This window comes from Musca autumnalis, unplaced genomic scaffold (assembly GCF_047663935.1).
Source record: "Musca autumnalis isolate F117 unplaced genomic scaffold, ASM4766393v1 scaffold_5, whole genome shotgun sequence".
Lineage (NCBI taxonomy): Eukaryota > Metazoa > Arthropoda > Insecta > Diptera > Muscidae > Musca > Musca autumnalis.
This window is the reverse complement of record NW_027412088.1, coordinates 95,355,919-95,379,948: the sequence shown is the minus strand read 5'-3', so window position 1 is coordinate 95,379,948 and position 24,030 is coordinate 95,355,919. Positions and strand designations below refer to the sequence as shown.

General features: G+C 38.6%; 2 protein-coding genes across 2 annotated transcripts; one reads left to right on the top strand and one right to left on the bottom strand.

Annotated features, from left to right (window-relative positions):
- The first annotated feature begins 104 nt into the window (after window positions 1-104).
- Window positions 105-9,055, top strand: LOC141386696 (uncharacterized). The gene is made up of 4 exons (XM_073955615.1): window positions 105-264; window positions 780-846; window positions 7,842-7,961; window positions 8,041-9,055. The coding sequence occupies exons 1-4, from the start codon at window positions 105-107 to the stop codon at window positions 9,053-9,055; spliced, it is 1,362 nt and encodes a 453-aa protein (XP_073811716.1).
- Window positions 9,056-14,941: 5,886 nt separating this feature from the next.
- Window positions 14,942-18,219, bottom strand: LOC141386695 (uncharacterized). Its single transcript, XM_073955614.1, has 4 exons — window positions 18,207-18,219; window positions 17,828-18,163; window positions 15,150-15,993; window positions 14,942-15,080 (listed from the first exon to the last, which is right to left on the bottom strand). Exons 1-4 carry the CDS (start codon window positions 18,217-18,219, stop codon window positions 14,960-14,962), a joined length of 1,314 nt encoding a protein of 437 aa, XP_073811715.1. The 3' UTR covers window positions 14,942-14,959.
- Between the last annotated feature and the right edge of the window lie 5,811 nt (window positions 18,220-24,030).

The following is a 24,030-nucleotide window of genomic DNA, read 5'->3' as shown; positions in this document are numbered from 1 at the left end:
TTTACAATAATCGAAAGATTACGTGTTGTTTTTCTTCATAAAAGAGAGTGAAATTTTCATGTAAATTACAGTATTACTAAAAATCTGAAAGTGAACAGTTCAACATGTTTCCTTTGGTCTCAACTACTTACGATCCCGAACAACGTCTGTGGTATGGCCCAAAACGTAAAGATTTGCATAGTGAAAATATGACTCTGGGCGAAGTGATTTGTCATCAATTGAAGAAACAACCGAACAAGATAATACAAATACATGACGGGACAGGTGAAACAATGACATGTTTAGAATTATACCGGAATGCTCAAATATTGGCAAGACAACTGTTGAAAATGAATATAAATGTGGGTGATATTATTGGTCTGTATGGTGGTAATAGTACACATGTGGTAACCCTAATGTTGGCCTCATTCTTGTGTGGAAGTGCTATAAATCCTGTCTATGCTGGATTTGATAAAGGTGAGTGGAGGTCTGTTCTTGGGCGTTTTAGTGGTGCCCATTGCATTTTTCAAAAGTGCTTCTTTTTTTCAAAGAAGATATGGGCTATAGGAAATTTCACCAAAGCATTACGAAAATATACTACAACCTTCCAACCAATACGGCTTTTGCTTTATGAAAAGCAATAATTTTTCGTTTTGTTTTAGATTCCGTAGCTGACCTTTACAAAATTACTCGTCCCAAAATTCTATTCTGCGATATTGAAAATTATGCAAATGCTCGAATGGTGAATGAGGAACTGAATTTAAAGTGCTCCATATTTCTTATGAATGGTTATCTCGAAGGTGCGACCAATATTCGAGAATTACTGAAGTTGAATAAAGAGGAAACGGAAGATGATACAGATTTTAGGTAAGTTAAAATATGGATACAAATTTTTGTTTAACCGACAAAGGGACTTCTCTCATCTCAATGTGTGCACCCCGATTCATATTGGCTAAATTATATGGGACCCACTTTTTATTGCCGAATACAAACGGCGTTTCTTACGACATCACTTTGTAGATAAGTTTTTCCTGGCTGAAATAGTCAGTAAATGTCGCCTACATTACACTGAGGGGTTTGCCACAGCTGAAAATTCTGATGTTCTTGACTTTCGGAGTGCAAAGCGGACGTTCTCACCATTACACGACGGTGGCTCACATCGACTATATACAGTGCTTATTGTGTGTGTTTCCGTGGGGAGCTACGCCAGCTGTGGCTTCCTATAAGATATGCAGATTCACCTCTCCGATAAAAGACTTAGAGTATGTTTACATTGAACTAGACTGAGGAAAATCTTAGGCAGCTGACGTTCTTCTGCTGCGATGGATGGGGGATTGTCTCCGAGTTCGGCATTCACACTATACCTACATACTGTCTGCGCAACTCAATCACTAGTCCTCAGGTCGGCATTCTAGCCGGTTTAAATATTCTTCCAATGCGTACAGCTAACATTTGCATACTGTGTAGCGCTAACTGTGCTAAAATCACTGGTGTTTGTCTTTGCAGCTGGCGTCATTCTGCTGCGATGGATGAGGGATGGTCTGCGAGTAAGGCATTCACACTATACCTTAATACTGTCTGCGCAACTGAATCAGTATGAATGATATTCTAGCCTTTGGACCTCTCTCTCGCCATATCATAAAGATCTCTCTTACAGTGCCAGAGTGGGGGAAGTCTGTTCACTAGATCGTGAAGATGGTCCACAGGTGTCATGAGGATGCACTCTGTTGTAGTCCTCAGTTCGGCATTCTGACAGGTTTAAATATTCTTCCACTGCGTAGAACTAACTTTTGTATTCCAAACTGGCGCCGCTTTGAATAATACAGACCAGCCTATTGCTTGATAAGAGGTCGACAAGGTTTCTTTGTCAGCACCTTAAATGCTGCCAGCCAGTAACTAGATGACTCTTTTCCTACTCCTATTCTTGCCACAAATAGCTGTGGCTGAAACATGCCGTCAAACGTTACACTCAATATCTTGGGGTAGTTAGTGGTTGGAATCAGGGCACTATCGACCAATATGTTCAGGGGAAGCTTCATTTCAGTTGTCCAGGTGGTGAACAATGTGACAGAGGATTTAGCGATGGATATTTTCACATTCCTCAGATGGAAGAACTGCACTAAATTAGCTATGTTTACATTTAACCTATCACATATGTCATTGACTATCGGACCCAACTCCAACATCGTACAATCATCCGCATACATTACGACTTCTATGCCGTCTGGAGGGTGGGGAATTTCAGAAAGATAGAGAAAAAACAGTTCCTGAGATATCACACCGTTTTGGGGAACTCCCTGTTTCACTCTACGGGTTTTGGATTTTTATTTCTGAATTCTACAAACGACTTTAGTCGACTATCCAACGTTATAAACACGGCTGGAGGGAACTCTTCTCTATATCCTCGAACAGTTGGCATGGTTGACGGTACCTATTGGTCAAGCGCCACTGTAGCTGTTCGGTTGCACGGCGTGCTCTGGTTTTGTCTTCGACTGATATGTGTAAATATGGCCTGTAATGCGCGGTGTTGTGCATTTTCCGGAATCCATGCTGATGTTGGGCAAGTGGGAAATTGCTTCTCATCGTGGGGAGAAGCAGTGCCTCTAGAATCTTTGTTACTGGAATCCTTGTCCGGCTTCAGTATTGGGGCCACACTGCAAAATTTCCAAGCGATATGGGTGGCTGACAATAGGTTGAGGACACTTTTTAAATACTTAATCGCGGGTTCGTCCAGTTGATTAAGTACTACCATTGAGATTCCGTGTGATCCCGTGTGATCCGTGTGGATGATTTCGCATATTTAATCACTTCTACAACATCGCCCATCGTAAATTGTGGTGAGGCTGGAGGGCTCTTCTTATACGGCTTAGCGCACTCTATGTGCTCTATAAACTGACCCTTATGGGTCAGTTACTGTCACGCCGTGGAAAATAACAGCCGTTCTATCATCCTTCTTTCCCGGATTCGAGAGTGATTTAAGCGTTGCCCATAAGTTACTTAATCCAATGGTGCATTGCTTCAGGCTAGACCCACTTATGTTCGCCTACTAGCCTCTTGACGTCAGGAGTAAGTTCTCTAACTCTTGAGTCTTCAGGGTTCGTACGACATAGCTTATCAGGCTCATTTGCTAGTCCCGTCTCCTGTGCTGGGCAATTGGGTTTGATTTCGTGACTTCGACCAGCAGGTATGTAGCAAGCGGCTGCAGCTGTAATGATGTTCTGGAAAAGTTTCTCGGCTATCTGAAGATCTGAGTGAATAGAAAGCTCTCGGAAGCAGTGACTGGTAAATTTTCTTAACCCTTAACAGTCAGCTTATCCATGGTTCAGAAAAATACTACAGTCAGAGGCTATGAAGACGGGTGGTCGGGAGCCAAGGAAAATGGCGGGTTGCCAGGACACATCATTCATAAAGCCGGATGTCATTATGGGCATGGAAGTCTCCTAGCACCAGACGGTAATTGCCCTCCAATGGTGAACTTATGTCGGGCACTGTCAATAACAACCTCGGCAGTCCCACACTTTACTGCTACCCCTTGTATTTTATTTATGGGCCACTAGATTCAAAGTCAAGTGAGATAGGTCTGTACAAGGCAGACTGGTATATAAGGAAAGCGACGGTGAGCCTTGTTCCCTGGATAGCGGTGTAAGTGATGTTTTTCGACTCGGAAAGCGTTGCAATTGAATTTCAGGAATCATTCATTTCCGCGGCCCTGAACAACAACTTGGATGTTAGGTGCTGAGTTTGTTGTTGTTGGAGAGGCTCGGGAATGTCTCGTATAACGACGACGAAGTTGGAGACACGCTAGGAGATGCAGTAAGTGAAAGTCTAGTAAATGGTGGGGTTGCCAGGTGTAAAGCCGCAACGATTTGATCCTATTATCTTATTGACCTTAAGCTTTCGTCGCCTCCGCCATTAAACAGCTTGGCTGGTAGCCCATCAGCTTCTGCTGCATTATTATTCTTTAGTCGACTTATTGCTGGCGCTATTCATCATCTGAGATTGGTACTATGACTTCGTTATTATAGCTTATGCTTGTTTCTAATAGGTTGAAACATGTTACACGGTGCTCTTGAAACAATTTTAAATGGAAGGTGCTTACACCTCGGAAGTTTTTGCGGATTCTGAAACTACAATGTTTATAGATGATAGCAATCAAATTACAAAAAAAAAAATCGTCGGAGCGCTTTTCAAAAAAATCGCGATTTAAGTTGAAATTTTTAGGGGTTGTTTAGGTTTTCGCGATTTTGCTTAGAACCCGCAATTCCTATCTAAATGGGACAAAAGAAAATGTTGTAGCTATGAAAATTCTCTACAAGATCGACCTTTATGATATTCTCGTCGGTTTTACCGTTTTGAGATATAGAAGTTCAAATTGGGACAATTCAAATTCAATTCAATTCTGTATCGCCCCCTTATAAAACAATCTCATGACTGCAAATTCCCAACTTAAACTTATATATCTAAAAAATGTTACAACATAGGATAAGTTACTTAAGCCAGTCTTGTAGAGAATTTTCACAGCTTTAAGATTTCCTCAGGTCCCATGTCGATAAGACTTACCGTATTCAAGCAAAATCGCGAAACCCTAACAAAAAAACATAAAAATGTAAACTGAGCTTCTTTATCTTAAAAATGGCACATGCTGGGAACAAATGATAAACGTCATTCCTCTAGAGAATTTTCACAGCTACAACATTTTCTTTAGCTCCATTTCGATTGGACTTTCGGTTTCCAAGCAAAATCGTGAAAACCAAAAAACACCTAAAAATGTGAATTTTGACTGCGATTTATTTAAAAATGCCTACATCGATTTTTTCTTGTTTTTAGATTTTTCTCATCTATGAACACTGCTGTTTCAGAATTCACAAAAACTTTCCCTGTGTAAGCGGTTTTCATCAAAAGTTAGTTAAGGCGCATCCTACATGACATTGTTTTATAAGGGGGCGATACAGTCAGTGCATTGTCCCAATTTGAACTTATATATCTCAAAAATGGTAAAAACTACGAAAATACCATAAAGGTCGATCTTGTAGAGAATTTTCATAGCTACAACATTTTTTTTAGTCCCATTTGGATAAGACTTGCGGTATCAAAGCAAAATCGTGAAAACCCAAACAACCCCTAAAAATTTCAACTTAAATCGCGATTTATTTAAAAAGCGCTCCGGCGATTTTTTTGGTTTTTTGATTTTTCTCATCTACGAACATTGTAGTTTCAGAATCCGCAAAAAATTTCGAGGTGTGAGCACCTTCCATTTAAAATTGTTTCAAGAGCACCGTGGTTATTTTTATATCTTAAGTACGGTTTCTGTACCTGTTACCAGATTCCCATCCTCGTCTCTACGGGAGGATTCCTGTATATCTCGATTTCTTATCACCAGAATATGGAGGGTATAATTAAATTTGTCATGCCGTCTGTAAAACATTGAAATATTCTTCAGAGACCCTATAAAGTATATATGTATATGAAGGGTGTGGCCTCAATATTCCTTTGAAATGGCAGAAAATTTGTATATAGTCTTCGTTGGTGGTATAAAACTTTCCCCCAAAATGTGTCGGTACAGGTCCATGCTTTAATAAAGCCCATATAGAACGATACCTCCCGATTTTCGGTATTTTGAAGGTTGTGGCCACAGAAATTGCTGAAATTTGTTACATAGCCTTCGTTGGGGGTTTTAAACTTTTCTTCAAAATTTGGTTGATATAGGCCCACGCTGTCATATAGCCTCCATAGAACAGTACCTCCCGATTTTCGTTGTTTTCAAGGTTGTGGCCTCAATATTTCACCGAAATGGCTGAAATTTGGTATTTAGTCTTCATTTGGCGTAGAAAACTTTCCGTATGAAATTTGTAGGTATAGGTTAACGCCTTCATATTGCCGCCATAGAAGTGTACCTCCCGAATTTCGGTATTTTGAAAGTACACCACATTGTTTTACCGAAATTGGTATAGGTCCACGCCAGCATATAGTCCCCATAGAACGGTACCTATCGATTTTCGGTATTTTGAAGGTAGTGGCCTCAATATTCCTCCGAAATGGCTGAAATTTGTATTTAGTCTTCATTTGGGGTAGAAAACTTTCCACCTGAAATTTGTAGGTATAGGTCCACGCCTTCATATTGCCGCCATAGAAGTGTACCTCCGGAATTTCGGTATTTTGGAAGTACGCCACATTGTTTTACCGAAATTGCTGGAATTTGCTATTTAGTCTCCTTCATAAACAAATGGATACTAATTGTTCAGTTTTACATCATTACAACTCGTGGTGGAGGGTATAACAAGTCGAACTTAACACCCTATTAATTGTTATACCCTACACCACTACCAGTATGTGGAAAGGGTATTATAAGTTTGTGTTGGTAAAAATTCATGTAACACCGCGAAATATTCGTCGGAGACCCCCAATGTGGTATACCAATCTTCATATCTCGGCGAGATAAAGCGATTTTGAGATGTGTGTCCGTCCGTCCGTGCATCCGTGTGCCCGTCCGTCTGTCCATTATAAATTGTAATCAAACTCCAGGCGGCAATTATGGACCGATCGCCACGAAATTTGGAATGAAGGTCGGTTTCACATCAGAATAGATCGCTATTTTAATTGGTGATGATCGTGAAATATTTAGCGGGTGAAATGGACCAAAAACATAATTTGTATCCGATTTTGTAGCTACTCTGTAGGTCGCAATAATAGTCCGATCGCCTCCAAATTTTAAATAAGGTAAGAGAATATGACAAAGAAGGAGCTTGCAGTTTGAGATGGCGATCACTTAATATTTAGATGGTTAAATGGACCACAACTTTTGTGTGAAAATTGTGAAAAATTTTAATATACAGCTTTTAACGTTATTCCTGGAAGAGACATTCCGGGCAAGTATGCTGTACTTGGAAGAGGAACGCTTGACCTTTCTATTGATGTCAATTGTGTTGGTGTACATGATAAGATAACAGAGTTACAGCCTAATATATCCTGTAATTTCTTTGTAGTATAATCATAAACACGCTAGAGGTCGCAATTATAGCTCAATAATCACGAAATTTTGCACGAGGTAAGACGTTAAATGGAAGAAGATGCTTACAATTTTGGATGATGATCTGATAATATTTAGCGGATAAAATAGACCATTACTTTTGTATGAAAAATATAAAAAAATTTGGTCTACATTTTATTTCCTGGAGGATATTGTATACCGGAAAAGTAGACTACATATGGAAATAGATGCACTGATCTTAATCCTGATGCAAATTGCAATAACGTGCTTAATATATAATTGGTTTTGTGTAGAGAACCACATTTGCCCATTCCCAGTTTTTGCATTATTGTAAATTATATGGTGCCCTAACGTTTTAATTGTCAAATTGGATTTTTATACATAAATTGCCACTTTTTCAAAACTATTCCCCAGCCAGGCAAAATCAAATTTTCAACGGTGGCAAAATATCCTTCAGTAAGGTTTGCAACATTTTCTGAGTATTTCAGCCGTGTAAAACTTCTCTACAAGTGGTGTCTTAGGACACGCCGTTCGGACTCGGAGATAACCTGTGGGTCCCATATCATTGAGCGAATATGAATCGGGGTACACTCACTCATTGATATGAGAGAAGTCTCCCTTGTCGCTTCTAGGATGTTTGTGAAACAATTATTATATTAATATTTAAGTTTGGTGTGATACGGTACAAGAATCCACAAAGTTATTTCTTACAATAAGTATATTTGCTCCATAAAGAAATTTTGATTTGTCGAAAGCTAATTCCCAGAGGTAGTGATGTAGGGTATCGCATGGTCGGCCCCGTCCGACTATAGTCTTTTCTTACTTGTTTAATTTTACACAAAGCTGATCGAGTTTTTTTTTTTTTTGCCTACAGCTACCCCTGCTTTGATTTACATGGTGATGATACGGCGTTGATAGTTTTTTCTTCCGGTACTACGGGACCAGCTAAGGGTGTTTTGTGTTCCCATGGATCCCTGCTTAGTCAGGAATATGCGTAAGTGTCACTTCACCACAATATCGAACTTGGAAAAAGTTTTTACACCAAAATTTCCTTTGCTTACTCATCATTACAGGCCAAATTTCACCACCGAATCCATTTTATTTGGTTTCAGCCCGATGTATTGGATATCTGGAATTTGGGCCCTAACAACATCCCTTCTGCACACATGTTGTCGAATTATAACCGAAAACGAGTTTAGCACAGAATATTTCCTGGATTTGGTGGAAAAGCAGAAAATCACCCACATCCTGATGAATGCCAGTCATGTAGCTGAAGTTGCTCTTTTGGAAAATATACCCAAAGTACAAGAAAAACTAAAATCGGTTGTAGTCTTTTTGGCTGGCGGTTCCATAATACCCCCAGTAGTACACGAACGCATGGAAAGAATCTTACCAAATACCCGTGAAAGACCCGGCTTTATGGTTGCCTATGGTATGTCAGAACTGGCTGGATTAGTATCAATGAATGGCATCACATCAAGGCAACGCAGAATGGGGACAGTTGGCCAACTTGTGGCCAATCGCATAGTACGTTTGATCGACGATAGTGGCAAATCACTGGGCCCCAACGAGTTCGGTGAGATTTGTGTTAATATGCAGCACTGCAATTGGAAAGGTTATTTCAAGAATGAACAAGCAACAAAACATGTATTGGTGGATAATTGGTTGTACACTGGTGATATTGGCCATTTCGATACGGAGGGATTTCTTCATTTTTGCACTCGTGGCAATGATGTTTTTAAATCAAGAAATTTTCAAATTTATCCACAGATTTTAGAGGGATTAATTGCCAAACTTCCAGGAGTATTTAATGTATGTGTTGTTGGTATACCAGATATAGTGGCAACACATTTAACAGCTGCCGCTATTGTCAGGACCTCGGATAGAGAGGGGCAATGTTTAACGGCAAAAGCTATATATGACCATGTCAGCGGAAATATTGCAGCCATGTATCATTTACATGGCGGCATATACTTCTTCGAATCTCTGCCAAAAACTTCAACGGGAAAAATGTTAAGAAAACATGTTTTAGAAATGGTTGTGAAAAAGAGCTCTAAAGAGAGCAATAATTTTAAGGAAATAAATTAAGAATATTTCTTTTTAATTGTTAATATTATACTTATGAATAAATTTTGCATTAATCTTTCTATATACAAAAAAGTGATGTCAATTACTATTCTTATAACTCAAGAACGACTGAACCCCTGGGCCTGCTGTGCCCAGCACGTGGGACTTAACCTCCCTCTCCCGAAATGGTCATTTTAGATATTTTTGGTAATTTTTTCTTACAAAAGTTCAAATTTGGTTCGTTGGGACCCAGACGGATTTCTTGCTAGTCACTACTACAAGTGCCGCTGCACTACAGATTTTCCTATAAATTCACTAACGATTTTAGGGTGCATGAGAAGCGGGTTTTGTGACGTGTTGAGCAAGAACAGTCTGTGGGCAACCGACGCCAGACCTGACTCAACAAGGCTCTTAGACCTTGGGGGTCTATCGGATCATCCACATGCTAGAGCTGCACAGGTGGTTTCAACAGAGAAATCTTCAAGAGCCTAGATATGCTACAGATCCTTTAGACCCCCGTTGACGAAAAATTGATCGGGATAGTTGACTTAAACAATTAACTATAACGCGCAAGAAAACCCAAGGGAATGAAATTACGATGCGGAGCCTAAATAACCCTGTACCGGTGGCAAGCGTTGGAGAGACCACATTAGCTGTTGCAAATGCATCAAATTTTATTGGATTTCTAAGGAAAACGATTTAGCCAGGACTGGCGAAGCCCGCTCTGCGACTGACAGGACCACAATTATGGGCGGCGACGACCTGAAACTGTCAAAGATAGTCTATAGGTACAAAGTAGGGAACTACTCGACCAGCTGGATAGTCTTGTTTCGGACGAGCAGAGTCGGGACATTACCCCGAAGGATTTGTTACACAATCTGAGCTAACTGATGATAAGCTGTACAACAGAGTATGGACCTTGACACTCGGCACATGCCAATAAGAGGCTTCAAAGGCAGAATGCCACGGAATTACTGCCGAAGATGAAAAATCAAAGGACACTCTAACACCGGTCAATGTCTCTAAGGACGGACCTGCCCGAGAAACGTGCTGTTACGTATCATCGCATACTGAGAGGGAGACCCGAACCTGCATACTGAGAGGGAGTTCCCCTTCATCAAAAGCAAGCTAAAGTTCATAAAGAAATTTGAAAGAATTTATCCTCATGTATCTCGACGTCAACTTCAGGTGGACAGGAACTTTTTCTCAAATCGTGTAGTTTCTGAAGCCAGACAAGCCGGCGAAAAGCAAAAAGTGGAGACAGCGAATCCCATTGGCTCAGGCAAAATTGCGATGTCGAAATCTGTTCCGAAGAATAACCCGTGTTAGAAAGGATGGAAGAAGACTAATGAGCTCACTCTTTAACCACACTACATGCCTAAGGGGGATCAATTGGTGAAGGGGTCTGATTCAAAGCCTGTTCAACCCCGAAAGGCACTCCCATAGTCTGTCGGGAAGACAAGGTGGATAGGCCGCCTGAGAAACCATCATCTTTTGGAAAGACGAACAATGCTCCACAGCAAAAGGAAAAAATACATAGTACAGAGAAGGCATCTCCTCCTGTGACATTCAAATCGCATTTTCTTCGGGGTGCCATTGTTTCTGCGATGGTTAATCAAGGCGATCTACAGTTTCGCAGTGCCTTCATTCAAAAGTGTGTCACAGTCAAATACTATCTAAACAAGAAAACGCGAGATTTTCTTGAACAGACGGTAAAAGGCTTTGATGAACTCTGGGAAACGGCAAACCTTGCTGCGGTCTCTTAATCGGCGATATCTTCCGAAAGTGTTTTTCTAGAATAGGTTCCTCCACCCACCGTCGACAAACAGCTCTTGCTGAAAATGCTAGAGCTCCAAAATCCACATCTCCATACATCGAGCTGGACCATAATCTATAAGGAGAATGAACGGATGTTTGGGCGGCTGTAGACTCCGCAGGGGAGCGATATCTTAGAGAGCGTGAGGGAAGACTGAACTTCCTTTCAGAATGGATTTGGTTCCGTCCACCCCGCGAAAATTAGTAAGATTAGAGAAGCGGAAAAGGCTATGCATCTTGCAGATCAATCTACATCACTGCAAAGCCGCTGCCACCGAACTACTCTTGTCCATCACAAACTCGGAAGTAGACCTTGCCTTATTAGTCCAGACAAAATATATCTATAAGAATGTGATTTCTGGATTAAGCAATGCAAATTTCGAAGTTTTCGCTTCGTTCCAGGGGACAAGGTGAGGACTTCTGCACTAGGTAGGAAGGGCTTTAGATTAAATCTAATTACAGTGGGTGCCACCGTGGTATAATGGTATGCACACCCGCCTTGCACGCTGAAAGTAGTGGATTCGATTCCCGGCCAGGCAACATCAACATGTTCAACGTTGCGCAAAATACCCCTCAGTAATGTTAGCCACATTTTCTGAGTATTTTAGCCATGTAAAACTTCTCTACAAGTGGCGTCTTAAGACACGCCGTTCGGACTCGGCGATAAACAGTAGGTCCCATATCATTGAGCTAATACGAATAGGGGTGCACTCATTGATATGATATGGGTTGTTTGTGGAAAAAATATAATTATTTTTTAAGGTCATTTATAGTGATATTTAATTAATTCTCTTTCGAGTTGAGCTTATTAGACCTATTATATACAATGAAAAATTAGGAGTCTACCGAAGTCCCACACATCTTCAGGTGTATTGAATGTTGTTTTTGTGGCAGACGAAGGCAAAGCTTGGAAACTTCAATACGCCTGAAGATCGGCTTAGCCACCCGTGAAACGTAGCGTAATGGTTGAATGTGTGGGACTTCGGTAGACTCCTAAGACGGAGTCAATCATTATTCATAGTCAACCATTAGTCGTAGTCTATTATTATTCGTTGTCGACTATTAATCGTGGTCGACCATTAGTCGTAGTTGACTATTGGGTGTGCTAAAACCGCGTACTTTTTTATACATATAACCATAATGGATCGCATCAACGAAAATGGTCGATTATATTCGATTATAATCGGTTTTCGGTGGTTAACGATTAATCGAAAGTCGACTTTTAGAAACCTCTCAAATAATCGACTAACCTAAAATCGAGCTTTAAGTTTTTTACGAAAACCGAATAATCGAAAAACCGATTGTTGCATTTCACTGCGTATCCCTAATTCACTCTTAAACTTGAGGAAAGCTGAAATCGGGGTAATGACGGGAGTTATTACTGGGCACTATAGCCTTTTCCAGCAAATGGAACGATAACCGTCATCGTTGACCTTGATTACTGCAGACTCCGTGAAGACGAAAAAGAGACGGAGAAAATATAACATTACCTATGTCGTTGCCCTATGCTGGGCCGCAGACAGCATGGTTCAATAGCTGTTTATTTTTCACCAAATCTAACCTTCTATTGTTCTATTCAGCTATTGAAGCCGCTATCATCAACAATATCATCAGAAATTGGAAATGGCTGGGACGGCGCAACCTGTTTACTGTAAACTGTAGCTCCGACGGATTTTTAACCATCACTACTCTAAAACTTCTCATAACATCCACATCTTTATACAAATGTTTACACTATCTATTTCTGCTCTTTGGTTTTCTCTTTTCTTATTACCTTACTTCTACTTATTACCTTACTTCAAGCTGAAATTCGCAAAGAATTCAATTATTGTAAAAGTTTTCTCCGTTCAGGTTTATAAGTAACGAACTATTTAAAAATTTAAATTTTATAGGAAATAATAGGTAAAAATTCCTATAAACTTTATATGTTCTAGGAAGTTGTTTGCTGAGATTTTAGGCTCATTTTTTTAGCTCTTCGAATTCATGAAAGGACCAGAATGGGCGAAAAAAAGTTTAAACAAATTTCGGTTTGATATCGGCAGACCAAAGCCCGAGAAAAACATTATATAAGAAAGACCTAAATATGAGGTTTGATGGATTTTATATGTTCACAATTTTCATCCGAACGCCCTCCTCCGAACCTTCGAACAACTTCCACCGACCATCCTCCACCGAACTTTCGAACAACTTGCCCTTTCCATTTCCACCTTCAGTCTACGCAGGGTCGCCCATCTCTAGACTGAGGGCGTCCACTGAGATGTTTTGCATTTACTATCCCAGCCAACAATTTTTGCCGAGATCGTACCGAATTCGGATGTATTTTCTGCACAGGTTTCCATTTCTGATGCCGTAATCGCATGCAAAACAGGTCCGAATTTGTGTGAAGCGGTTCGCAGAATTCAGAACGTTTTGTCGAGGGAAATTCGGAAAGAACATTCTAGTTTCTACACGAATTCGTTTAGAATTCGAAAGATTTTCTGATAACACTCTGAAGAAATATTCGAAAATCTGAAGAAAAAATAATTCTTTTCGGAGATTTGTTTCGAGATTCTGAAATTTTTCGGAACAAATTCTAAAAAAATTCTAGATATTTTATCCATAAATCGTAAACTATTCTGATGTTTTATTAGATATTCTGAATATTTTCTCCCAAAATTCTCAATGTTTATTAGGATACGATTCGAATTTCTCATTGATTAAATTGGAACTTTATTTAAAATATTTGTTGAACTTTTTATTATTACAATGTTGATGAAATAGTATTCGTCGCTGCTGCCCACTGAATTGCACATTTATAAAATCATAAAGCACAGTCCTTGCGAACAAATTTTCCATTTGATTTATCTAACCCTTTCGGCCCCGAACTTTTTTCCTCGCATTAGCAGTTACTTTAAAAACATAGAATTAAAGTATAAGTCAAAACTAAGACATAACATAAATTGGTGGGCGTTACCCCACCTATTTCGGAAGATACAGTACATTTAATCTAAAATTTATTTGCTCATTATTTTGTGCAATTATGTAAATATAAATGTTATAATCGTATAGAAGTATACCTCTGACCTTACTTTTGAAGAATCAAAACTAAAGTTTAACATAAAGCTCATACATTTTGATTTAGAAACGATTTAAATAATTTGGACTGTACACATCGATTTTTGACATGCCGTGATTTTCCAGACTTCACATTGAATAATGCATCGTAGTTCTGTTGATCGGAATACAACTGGCACTTTTTTATAATTTTTGCATTCTTAGGACTACAATTAGCCAAAGCAATGTGTTCTTTGAGGAAAAAATTCCGTTAGTTTCAAATAAAACGACGTTAAAATCGAAGTTGCTTATAAGCAACGTTGGGGCCGAAAGGGCTAAAATAGAAATAACAATATTATAAACAACGTTTTAGAAAATGTGTTTACAATCTTACACTTTCATTTATTGTAAAACATGTGCCAATTTCATCACAAAATAACTTGTTCCGTTACGTCTTATTCACTTAACAGCTGCAAAATAACTAAAAAAACAAGCAATATCGTGAAGACACAAAAAAGCTCTCCCTTGCCTTTAAATCAACTCTCGACGAATGTTCGGCAATTTTGTTCCCGAGATAGAGAGAGAAACGAATCATAATTTCCCATTAGATCAGAGTGAGGCAGAGAAAATTTTTGGGTCTCTCAATGAGCGTAAATTTGTTGTTGTTCACAACGTGTTAGCATCTACACCAGCCATGCACACGTCTTTACGAAAAAGTTAACTACAACTCTCTTTCCCATACAAAAACCCAAAATAGCATTCTCTTCTTGTGCACCATTGATCTACACAGGCTGTGAGCGATAACAAATTTACGCTCACTTAGAGCACATGGGCTCTCTTGTGAGTCACAATGCCTACCATTGCATTACGCACTCAGGTCCACACTTAAAAGAAGAAAAACAATACTTACTTACTGACATTCCAAATCGAAACTATAATGCACAGTTTTAATTGTAATTGATTACTTATTATAAATCGGTAATATATGGACATTATATTTTATATTTGTTTGAAATTATTCAGAATTTAATTATTATGTAATTAATAATTTAATTCTGCCAGGTCGAACGTTACACTTCATTTGGGAATTAAGGACATTTCAACAAATTTTAACGAATACAGCTCACCACGAAAATAATACCAATAAATTCCATTTTTATCGGTAGTTGTACCTGTTAAATATTGACCATTAGGATTACTAAAAAGATAATCGAAAAATTAAATCAAACAACGTTTAGTTAGCAATTGAAAAACTACGAGTATTTACGTGATAGAACACTGGGCATACCACCAACCACCTCTCCGATATTTGGCGCAATTTCCTTCATTCCACAAATCATTATCTTGATCTTCGGTACTAAATTTCATACCCAGTTCATATTTCATTGAATGTCCAGCTGTACCACTGTATTCACCCAAACTTTTAAGTTTGTATTTCTCTGTTTCATTGGCCACCACAAAATGATCATATTTGGCATAGCGGCAATCGTTTTCAAAATCTTCCATAAGAATTACCAATTCGTAATGTCGACTCTTGGTAAGTCGATGTAATTCTTCAAGTCCAATGAAGAATTCACGACTTTTAGTGCCAAATCCTTGTTTATAATCATTCCATGGACGGTAGAAATCCTCTGTCCCGTCTACTCGACGCTGTATAACTATTCTGTCAGAGGGATATTGATAGCACTTATTTGTGTATAGCGAGACACCATCTTTAGTTTCTAAATGCTGATATATGTCGTTTAATCTAGACTCTAGTGTCTGGCGATATTTACTTTCCTCGTCTTTTATTTCAGCCATCATGTTTTTCACACCACTCTCCAGATTTTTTATCAACGTTTCCATACTGGTAAATATTTCCTTGAACTCTGTTTGCTGTTTTTGAAGTTTTTCATTCAGGCTATCAATATGTTTGTTTGTTTCACTTGTTATCTGTTCGATTTTAGCTTCGATTTTAATTTCCAGATTGTTTAATACGTCTTTAAGTTCATTTTCCTTTTTCTGAAAATTTTCATTCAATACGCTCAGCTGCTCAGTGTTATTTTTGTTTGCCCTGGCGGATTGGTATACCTCCGTATACCATTGAATCCATCCTGATTGCAGATCGTCGTCTTAATCACAGTAATCATTGAAAATCTAGAACAAAAGAAATACTTGCATTTACCATGAGGAAATATTAGAACATTTAAATTATACGGGGTGGATTGTAAAGTTGTGTACAAAAATGGAAGGTATTAACTTAAATGGCTGAGATGATATGTATGCCAGGCGTTTGCCAGGCTGGCGAAGTCCTCATTCCATTGTCACTGTCATTAAAAATGCTCATATGTTTCTTCTAAGCGTTCGTAAATTAAATCTTAGGTCTGTTCGCCATTATCTTCAGTAACAGCATGAGCCGAAATAAAACTGATGTTGAAAAATTTAGATTTTATCCGATAATAGCAAGTCATTGTCACTGGGATGAAGCTGGAAACCAGATGTTTTCACCTCTGACTTACTACAACTCCACAACCAAACTCATGCTTTGTGTCGTGACAGCTAAAATACCCCAGTAAAAATAAACATAACAAAACCCCATATTAATACATTATTTTAACAAGGCCATGTCGCTCGTAATAAGTGGTTAATTTTTGGCAGCTAGAATATGTAGTAAATATGTACATATGAATTTTAGTAACTTCTTGTTCATCTACTTATTTTAGTGGCCCAAAAAATAACCACTTACTTGACGTCTTTCTTTATCCATCGTATTTCCTGTATGGCAGTAATATCGGCCAGATTTATTTTTCAAGTACATCTGTCAATGAGCAAACTGCACCTTCTCTATAAAAAATCCGGATATTCCAGGTGCAGATTCGCAGATCATGATCCTTAAAACGTTTGCGGGGAGGTCAGTGTCCACGTGTGATGGAAGAGGGACCAACTTAAGCCCTGGGATTTGCCATGTTTAAGACAGTCAAGGTCATTGCTTGGTATCTTTCATATCCTACGTCAGCCAGATGAAGGTCCACATGTTGCCCTCATAGAATGGTACCTTCACTTATTTAACATTTTGAAAATGTTAATAACATGGAATTGAGCAGGCTAAAATTTTGTGTTTACTCTTCGCTGGAGTTAGAAACCGTTTTAATACAGTCTAAATAGAAGAATGACATCGTGGGACGTGTTTGGTGTTAATTGGTATTATTTTTTTTACTCCCTTAAGTACAAGAAGTAAGAACGGCGTTAAGTTCGGCCGGGCCTTATTTCCTATATCCTCCACCACGAGTTGCATTGAAGTAATATGTAACAATTAGAAGACTAAATACCAAATTTCCGATATTTCGGTAAGATAATTTGGCTAAAACATAAAAAATACGGAAAATCAAGAAGTACGCTTCTATGGGGAATATAGAGAATTTCGGTGGAATATTGAAGCCACAATCTTCAAAATACCGAAAATCGGGAGGTACAGTTCTATGGGGGCAATATGAAGCCGTGGACCTCTACCTACAAATTTCAGGTGGAAAGTTTTGTACCCACAACGAAGACTAAATTTCGGTTGAATATTTAGGTCACAACTTTCAAAATACAGAAAATTTGGATATAGCGTTCTAAGGGGGCTACGAGTATATGAAGGCGTGGAACTATACCGAAAAATTGTAGGAAAACAAATTTTATGCCTCCAACGAAGACTAAGTACCAAACTTCAGCCATTTGAGCCATTGGTAAGTCGATGTAATTCTTCAAGTCCAATGAAGAATTCACGACTTTTAGTGCCAAATCCTTGTTTATAATCATTCCATGGACGGTAGAAATCCTCTGTCCCGTCTACTCGACGCTGTATAACTATTCTGTCAGAGGGATATTGATAGCACTTATTTGTGTATAGCGAGACACCATCTTTAGTTTCTAAATGCTGATATATGTCGTTTAATCTAGACTCTAGTGTCTGGCGATATTTACTTTCCTCGTCTTTTATTTCAGCCATCATGTTTTTCACACCACTCTCCAGATTTTTTATCAACGTTTCCATACTGGTAAATATTTCCTTGAACTCTGTTTGCTGTTTTTGAAGTTTTTCATTCAGGCTATCAATATGTTTGTTTGTTTCACTTGTTATCTGTTCGATTTTAGCTTCGATTTTAATTTCCAGATTGTTTAATACGTCTTTAAGTTCATTTTCCTTTTTCTGAAAATTTTCATTCAATACGCTCAGCTGCTCAGTGTTATTTTTGTTTGCCCTGGCGGATTGGTATACCTCCGTATACCATTGAATCCATCCTGATTGCAGATCGTCGTCTTAATCACAGTAATCATTGAAAATCTAGAACAAAAGAAATACTTGCATTTACCATGAGGAAATATTAGAACATTTAAATTATACGGGGTGGATTGTAAAGTTGTGTACAAAAATGGAAGGTATTAACTTAAATGGCTGAGATGATATGTATGCCAGGCGTTTGCCAGGCTGGCGAAGTCCTCATTCCATTGTCACTGTCATTAAAAATGCTCATATGTTTCTTCTAAGCGTTCGTAAATTAAATCTTAGGTCTGTTCGCCATTATCTTCAGTAACAGCATGAGCCGAAATAAAACTGATGTTGAAAAATTTAGATTTTATCCGATAATAGCAAGTCATTGTCACTGGGATGAAGCTGGAAACCAGATGTTTTCACCTCTGACTTACTACAACTCCACAACCAAACTCATGCTTTGTGTCGTGACAGCTAAAATACCCCAGTAAAAATAAACATAACAAAACCCCATATTAATACATTATTTTAACAAGGCCATGTCGCTCGTAATAAGTGGTTAATTTTTGGCAGCTAGAATATGTAGTAAATATGTACATATGAATTTTAGTAACTTCTTGTTCATCTACTTATTTTAGTGGCCCAAAAAATAACCACTTACTTGACGTCTTTCTTTATCCATCGTATTTCCTGTATGGCAGTAATATCGGCCAGATTTATTTTTCAAGTACATCTGTCAATGAGCAAACTGCACCTTCTCTATAAAAAATCCGGATATTCCAGGTGCAGATTCGCAGATCATGATCCTTAAAACGTTTGCGGGGAGGTCAGTGTCCACGTGTGATGGAAGAGGGACCAACTTAAGCCCTGGGATTTGCCATGTTTAAGACAGTCAAGGTCATTGCTTGGTATCTTTCATATCCTACGTCAGCCAGATGAAGGTCCACATGTTGCCCTCATAGAATGGTACCTTCACTTATTTAACATTTTGAAAATGTTAATAACATGGAATTGAGCAGGCTAAAATTTTGTGTTTACTCTTCGCTGGAGTTAGAAACCGTTTTAATACAGTCTAAATAGAAGAATGACATCGTGGGACGTGTTTGGTGTTAATTGGTATTATTTTTTTTACTCCCTTAAGTACAAGAAGTAAGAACGGCGTTAAGTTCGGCCGGGCCTTATTTCCTATATCCTCCACCACGAGTTGCATTGAAGTAATATGTAACAATTAGAAGACTAAATACCAAATTTCCGATATTTCGGTAAGATAATTTGGCTAAAACATAAAAAATACGGAAAATCAAGAAGTACGCTTCTATGGGGAATATAGAGAATTTCGGTGGAATATTGAAGCCACAATCTTCAAAATACCGAAAATCGGGAGGTACAGTTCTATGGGGGCAATATGAAGCCGTGGACCTCTACCTACAAATTTCAGGTGGAAAGTTTTGTACCCACAACGAAGACTAAATTTCGGTTGAATATTTAGGTCACAACTTTCAAAATACAGAAAATTTGGATATAGCGTTCTAAGGGGGCTACGAGTATATGAAGGCGTGGAACTATACCGAAAAATTGTAGGAAAACAAATTTTATGCCTCCAACGAAGACTAAGTACCAAACTTCAGCCATTTGAGCCATTTCGCTGTGATAATGAGGCTAAAAACTTCAAAATATCGAAAATCGGGAGGTACCGTTCTATGGTGCCTATATGAAGGCGTGGACCCGTACCCACTAATTTCTGGGGGAATATTTTATACCCAAACGAAGACTACGTACCAAACTTCAGCCATTTCGGAGGAATATTGAGACCACAACCTCTGCCAGGCTGGCAAACTATCGATAGTCGGACTCAGAAGCAATTAAGTTTTAAATAATTCTCGGCACATAACCCAAATAACTTGTTTTGGTGGCCGACGTAACCTTTGTTTTACGACACAAATCCAAACGATAGTCGGGTTATCGATAGTACGCCTCGTACTGCCATGAGAATCATAGATAAAAATATTTTAGGTCCTTGATTACAAAGACCGTTAATGTTACTGATGCTTTTGCACTTATGAAATTACAAGCATCAAATTGTTACTACTATCCCAAATACTAACAAGTAAGCAAAGGCTATAGTCGGACGGGGCCGACCATGTGATACCCTACACCACAACCTGTAGGAATTAGCTCAATGATACATAACAATTTTAATGATCACTAACTCGATTAACAAATTTTGAAATCAAGTCACAAACGTACAGCCCTATAGGAGTAACCTTGGACTCCTTATAAATTATCTTATTAGAATAACGCTTGCAATTTGATTCATAGTATTTACCAACACAATGACGTAAAACCTTCCTTTCTAAAATTTCCATTTCCTTGATTACCACAGGAGACACATATGGGAGTACAAAACGAAAAGGATCAAGAATGTGAAAAAGAATGAAGTAACGACTTTTGGAAAGAAAATGTTATATATTAAAAATTAATTAATAATTTCCTGAAAAAGTCTCTCCTCTCCGTTCGTTACATTTTTTTCTCTAGAGATCCCTAAACGCAAGTCGATTTGTAGATATCTGCGATATCATTTCTACCCGGAACCAAAGAGTATAAATTTCCAAGGTTTTTGGTCTGTTCCAGAACTACATGAACTACAAAACGTGTAGATTCTTGCAGGTTCTGGAACAGGCATTTTGTTATAAAATTAAAAGTGATTCACGAACATGAAATTCGTAAAGGAGTGCAGTTGGAATCCATGTCGATGGTTGTTAGGAAAATAATAGAAAAAACACTTTGTAAGATGAAACAAAATCAAAATGAGGAGAGCGGAGAAAATAAGCTCTGTTGCGGTACAGCGACAGTGTTAAATTGCAATTTTTATATAATTTTTTTTTGCTGATAAATTAGTTGTGAATATTTCATGTATTTATTTGAACTAATAAAGAGTTTGGTGGTCATGAAAATCATATTTAAATACAGCATTTTTCATTTTCCAAACAAGACATGAAAATTTCATGCCTAAGCATTGGTTAAACTGACTTGTCAAGGCGTTGAAAGCATTGGTGGAAATGACATGCCAACGCATTGGATAAAATGACATGCTTAGGATCCAAAAAATAACTTCATCTTTTGGCGATCACTCTCATATAAAATTCATGAGTGAAAATTACAAAAAGATGACATGCCAGATCACTTGCACTCATGATTTGTCATGAATAGATATGGAAAGCTGTTAACGACTTATGCATAACTTTTCTCATAAGAACAATTGAGACATTTTTAAATATTTTTTTCTCTGAACCATAATTTATTTCCTTAACCTCTAATGCGTACCGAGCGGTACCACCCGATTTTCGGTATTTTTAAGGTTTAAGCTTCATTATCACACTGAAATGGCTGAAGTTTGGTACTTAGTCTTCGTTGGGGGTATAAAACATTTTCCCAGAAAAAAGTCGTTATAGGTCAACGCCTTCATATCGCCCCCATAGAACGGTACCCTCCGATTTTCGGTATTTTGAAGGTTGTGGCCTCAATATTCCTCCGAAATGACTGAAGTTTGGTACTTAGTCTTCGTTGGGGTATAACATATTCCCCCAGAAATTAGAGGGTACGGGTGAACGCTTTCATATAGCCACCATAGAACGGTACCTCCCGATTTTCGATATTTTGAAGTTTTCAGCCTCATTATCACAGCGAAATGGCTCAAATGGCTGAAGTTTGGTACTTAGTCTTCGTTGGAGGTACAAAACTTGTTTTCCTAAAATTTGTTGGTATAGGTCCATGCCCTCATATAGCCCCCATAGAACGGTACCTTCCGATTTTCGGCATTTTGACATTGCTGAAATTAGGTATTTAGTCTTCGTTGGAGGTATAATTCTTTCCTCATGAAATTAGTCAGTATAGATCCAAGCCTTCATACAGCCCCCATAGAACGGTACCCTCCGATTTTCGGTATTTTGAAGGTTGTGGCTCAATATTCCACCGAAATGGCTGAAGTTTGGTACTTAGTCTTCGTTGGGGTATAAAATATTCCCCCAGAAGTTAGTGGGTATGGGTCCACGCCTTCATATAGGCACCATAGAACGGTACCTCCCGATTTTCGATATTTTGAAGTTTTCAGCCTCATTATCACAGCGAAATGGCTCAAATGGCTGAAGTTTGGTACTTAGTCTTCGTTGGAGGTATAAAATTTGTTTTCCTAAAATTTGTCGGTATAGGTCCACGCCTTCATATATTTTCGATTTCGATTTTCGGCATTTTGACATTGCTGACATTAGGTATTTAGTCTTCGTTGGGGGTATAATTCTTTCACACATGAAATTAGTCAGAATAGATCCAAGCCTTCATATAGCCCCCATAGAACGGTACCCTCCGATTTTCGGTATTTCAGCCTCATTATCAAAGCGAAATGGCTCAAATGGCTGAAGTTTGGTACTTAGTCTTCGTTGGAGGTATAAAATTTGTTTTCCTAAAATTTGTTGGTATAGGTCCACGCCCTCATATAGCCCCCATAGAACGATACCTTCCGATTTTCAGCATTTTGACATTGCTGAAATTAGGTATTTAGTCTTCGTTGGGGGTATAATTCTTTCCACATGAAATTAGTCAGTATAGATCCAAGCCTTCATATAGCCCCCATAGAACGGTACCCTCCGATTTTCGGTATTTTGAAGGTTGTGGCCTCAATAGTCCTCCGAAATGGCTGAAGTTTGGTACTTAGTCTTCGTTGAGGTATAAAATATTCCCCTAGAAATTAATGGGTACGGGTCCACGCCTTCATATAGTCACCATAGAACGGTACCTCCCGATTTTCGATATTTTGAAGTTTTCAGCCTCATTATCACAGCGAAATGGCTCAAATGGCTGAAGTTTGGTACTTAGTCTTCGTTGGAGGTATAAAATTTTTTTTCCTACAATTTGTCGGTATAGGTCCACGCCTTCATATACTCGTAGCCCCCTTAGAACGCTATATCCAAATTTTCTGTATTTTGAAAGTTGTGGCCTAAATATTCAACCGAAATTTAGTCTTCGTTGTGGGTACAAAACTTTCCACCTGAAATTTGTAGGTATAGGTCCACGGCTTCATATTGCCCCCATAGAACTGTACCTCCCGATTTTCGGTATTTTGAAGATTGTGGCTTCAATATTCCACCGAATTTCTCTATATTCCCCATAGAAGCGTACTTCTTGATTTTCCGTATTTTTTATGTTTAGCCACATTATCTTACCGAAATATCGGAAATTTGGTATTTAGTCTTCTAATTGTTCCATTTTACTTCAATACAACTCGTGGTGGAGGATATAAGAAGTAAGGCCCGGCCGAACTTAACGCCGTTCTTACTTCTTGTACTTAAGGGAGTAAAAAAAAATAATACCAATTAACACCAAATACGTCCCACGATGTCATTCTTCTATTTAGATTGTATTAAAACGGTTTCTAACTCCAGCGAAGAGTAAACACAAAATTTTAGCCTGCTCAATTCCAATTCAAAATGTCAAATAAGTGAAGGTACCATTCATTCTATGAGGGCAACATGTGGACCTTCATCTGGCTGACGTAGGATATGAAAGATACCAAGCAATGACCTTGACTGTCTTAAATATGGCAAATCCCAGGGCTTAAGTTGGTCCCTCTTCCATCACACGTGGACACTGACCTCCCCGCAAACGTTTTAAGGATCATGATCTGCGGATCTGCACCTGGAATATCCGGATTCTTTATAGAGAAGGTGCAGTTTGCTCATTGGCAGATGTACTTGAAAAATACATCTGGCCGATATTACTGCCATACAGGAAATACGATGGATAAAGAAAGACGTCAAGTAAGTGGTTATTTTTTGGGCCACTGAAATAAGTAGTTGAACAAGTTAGCGGCCCAAAAATAACCACTTATTACGAGCGACATGGCCTTGTTAAAATAATG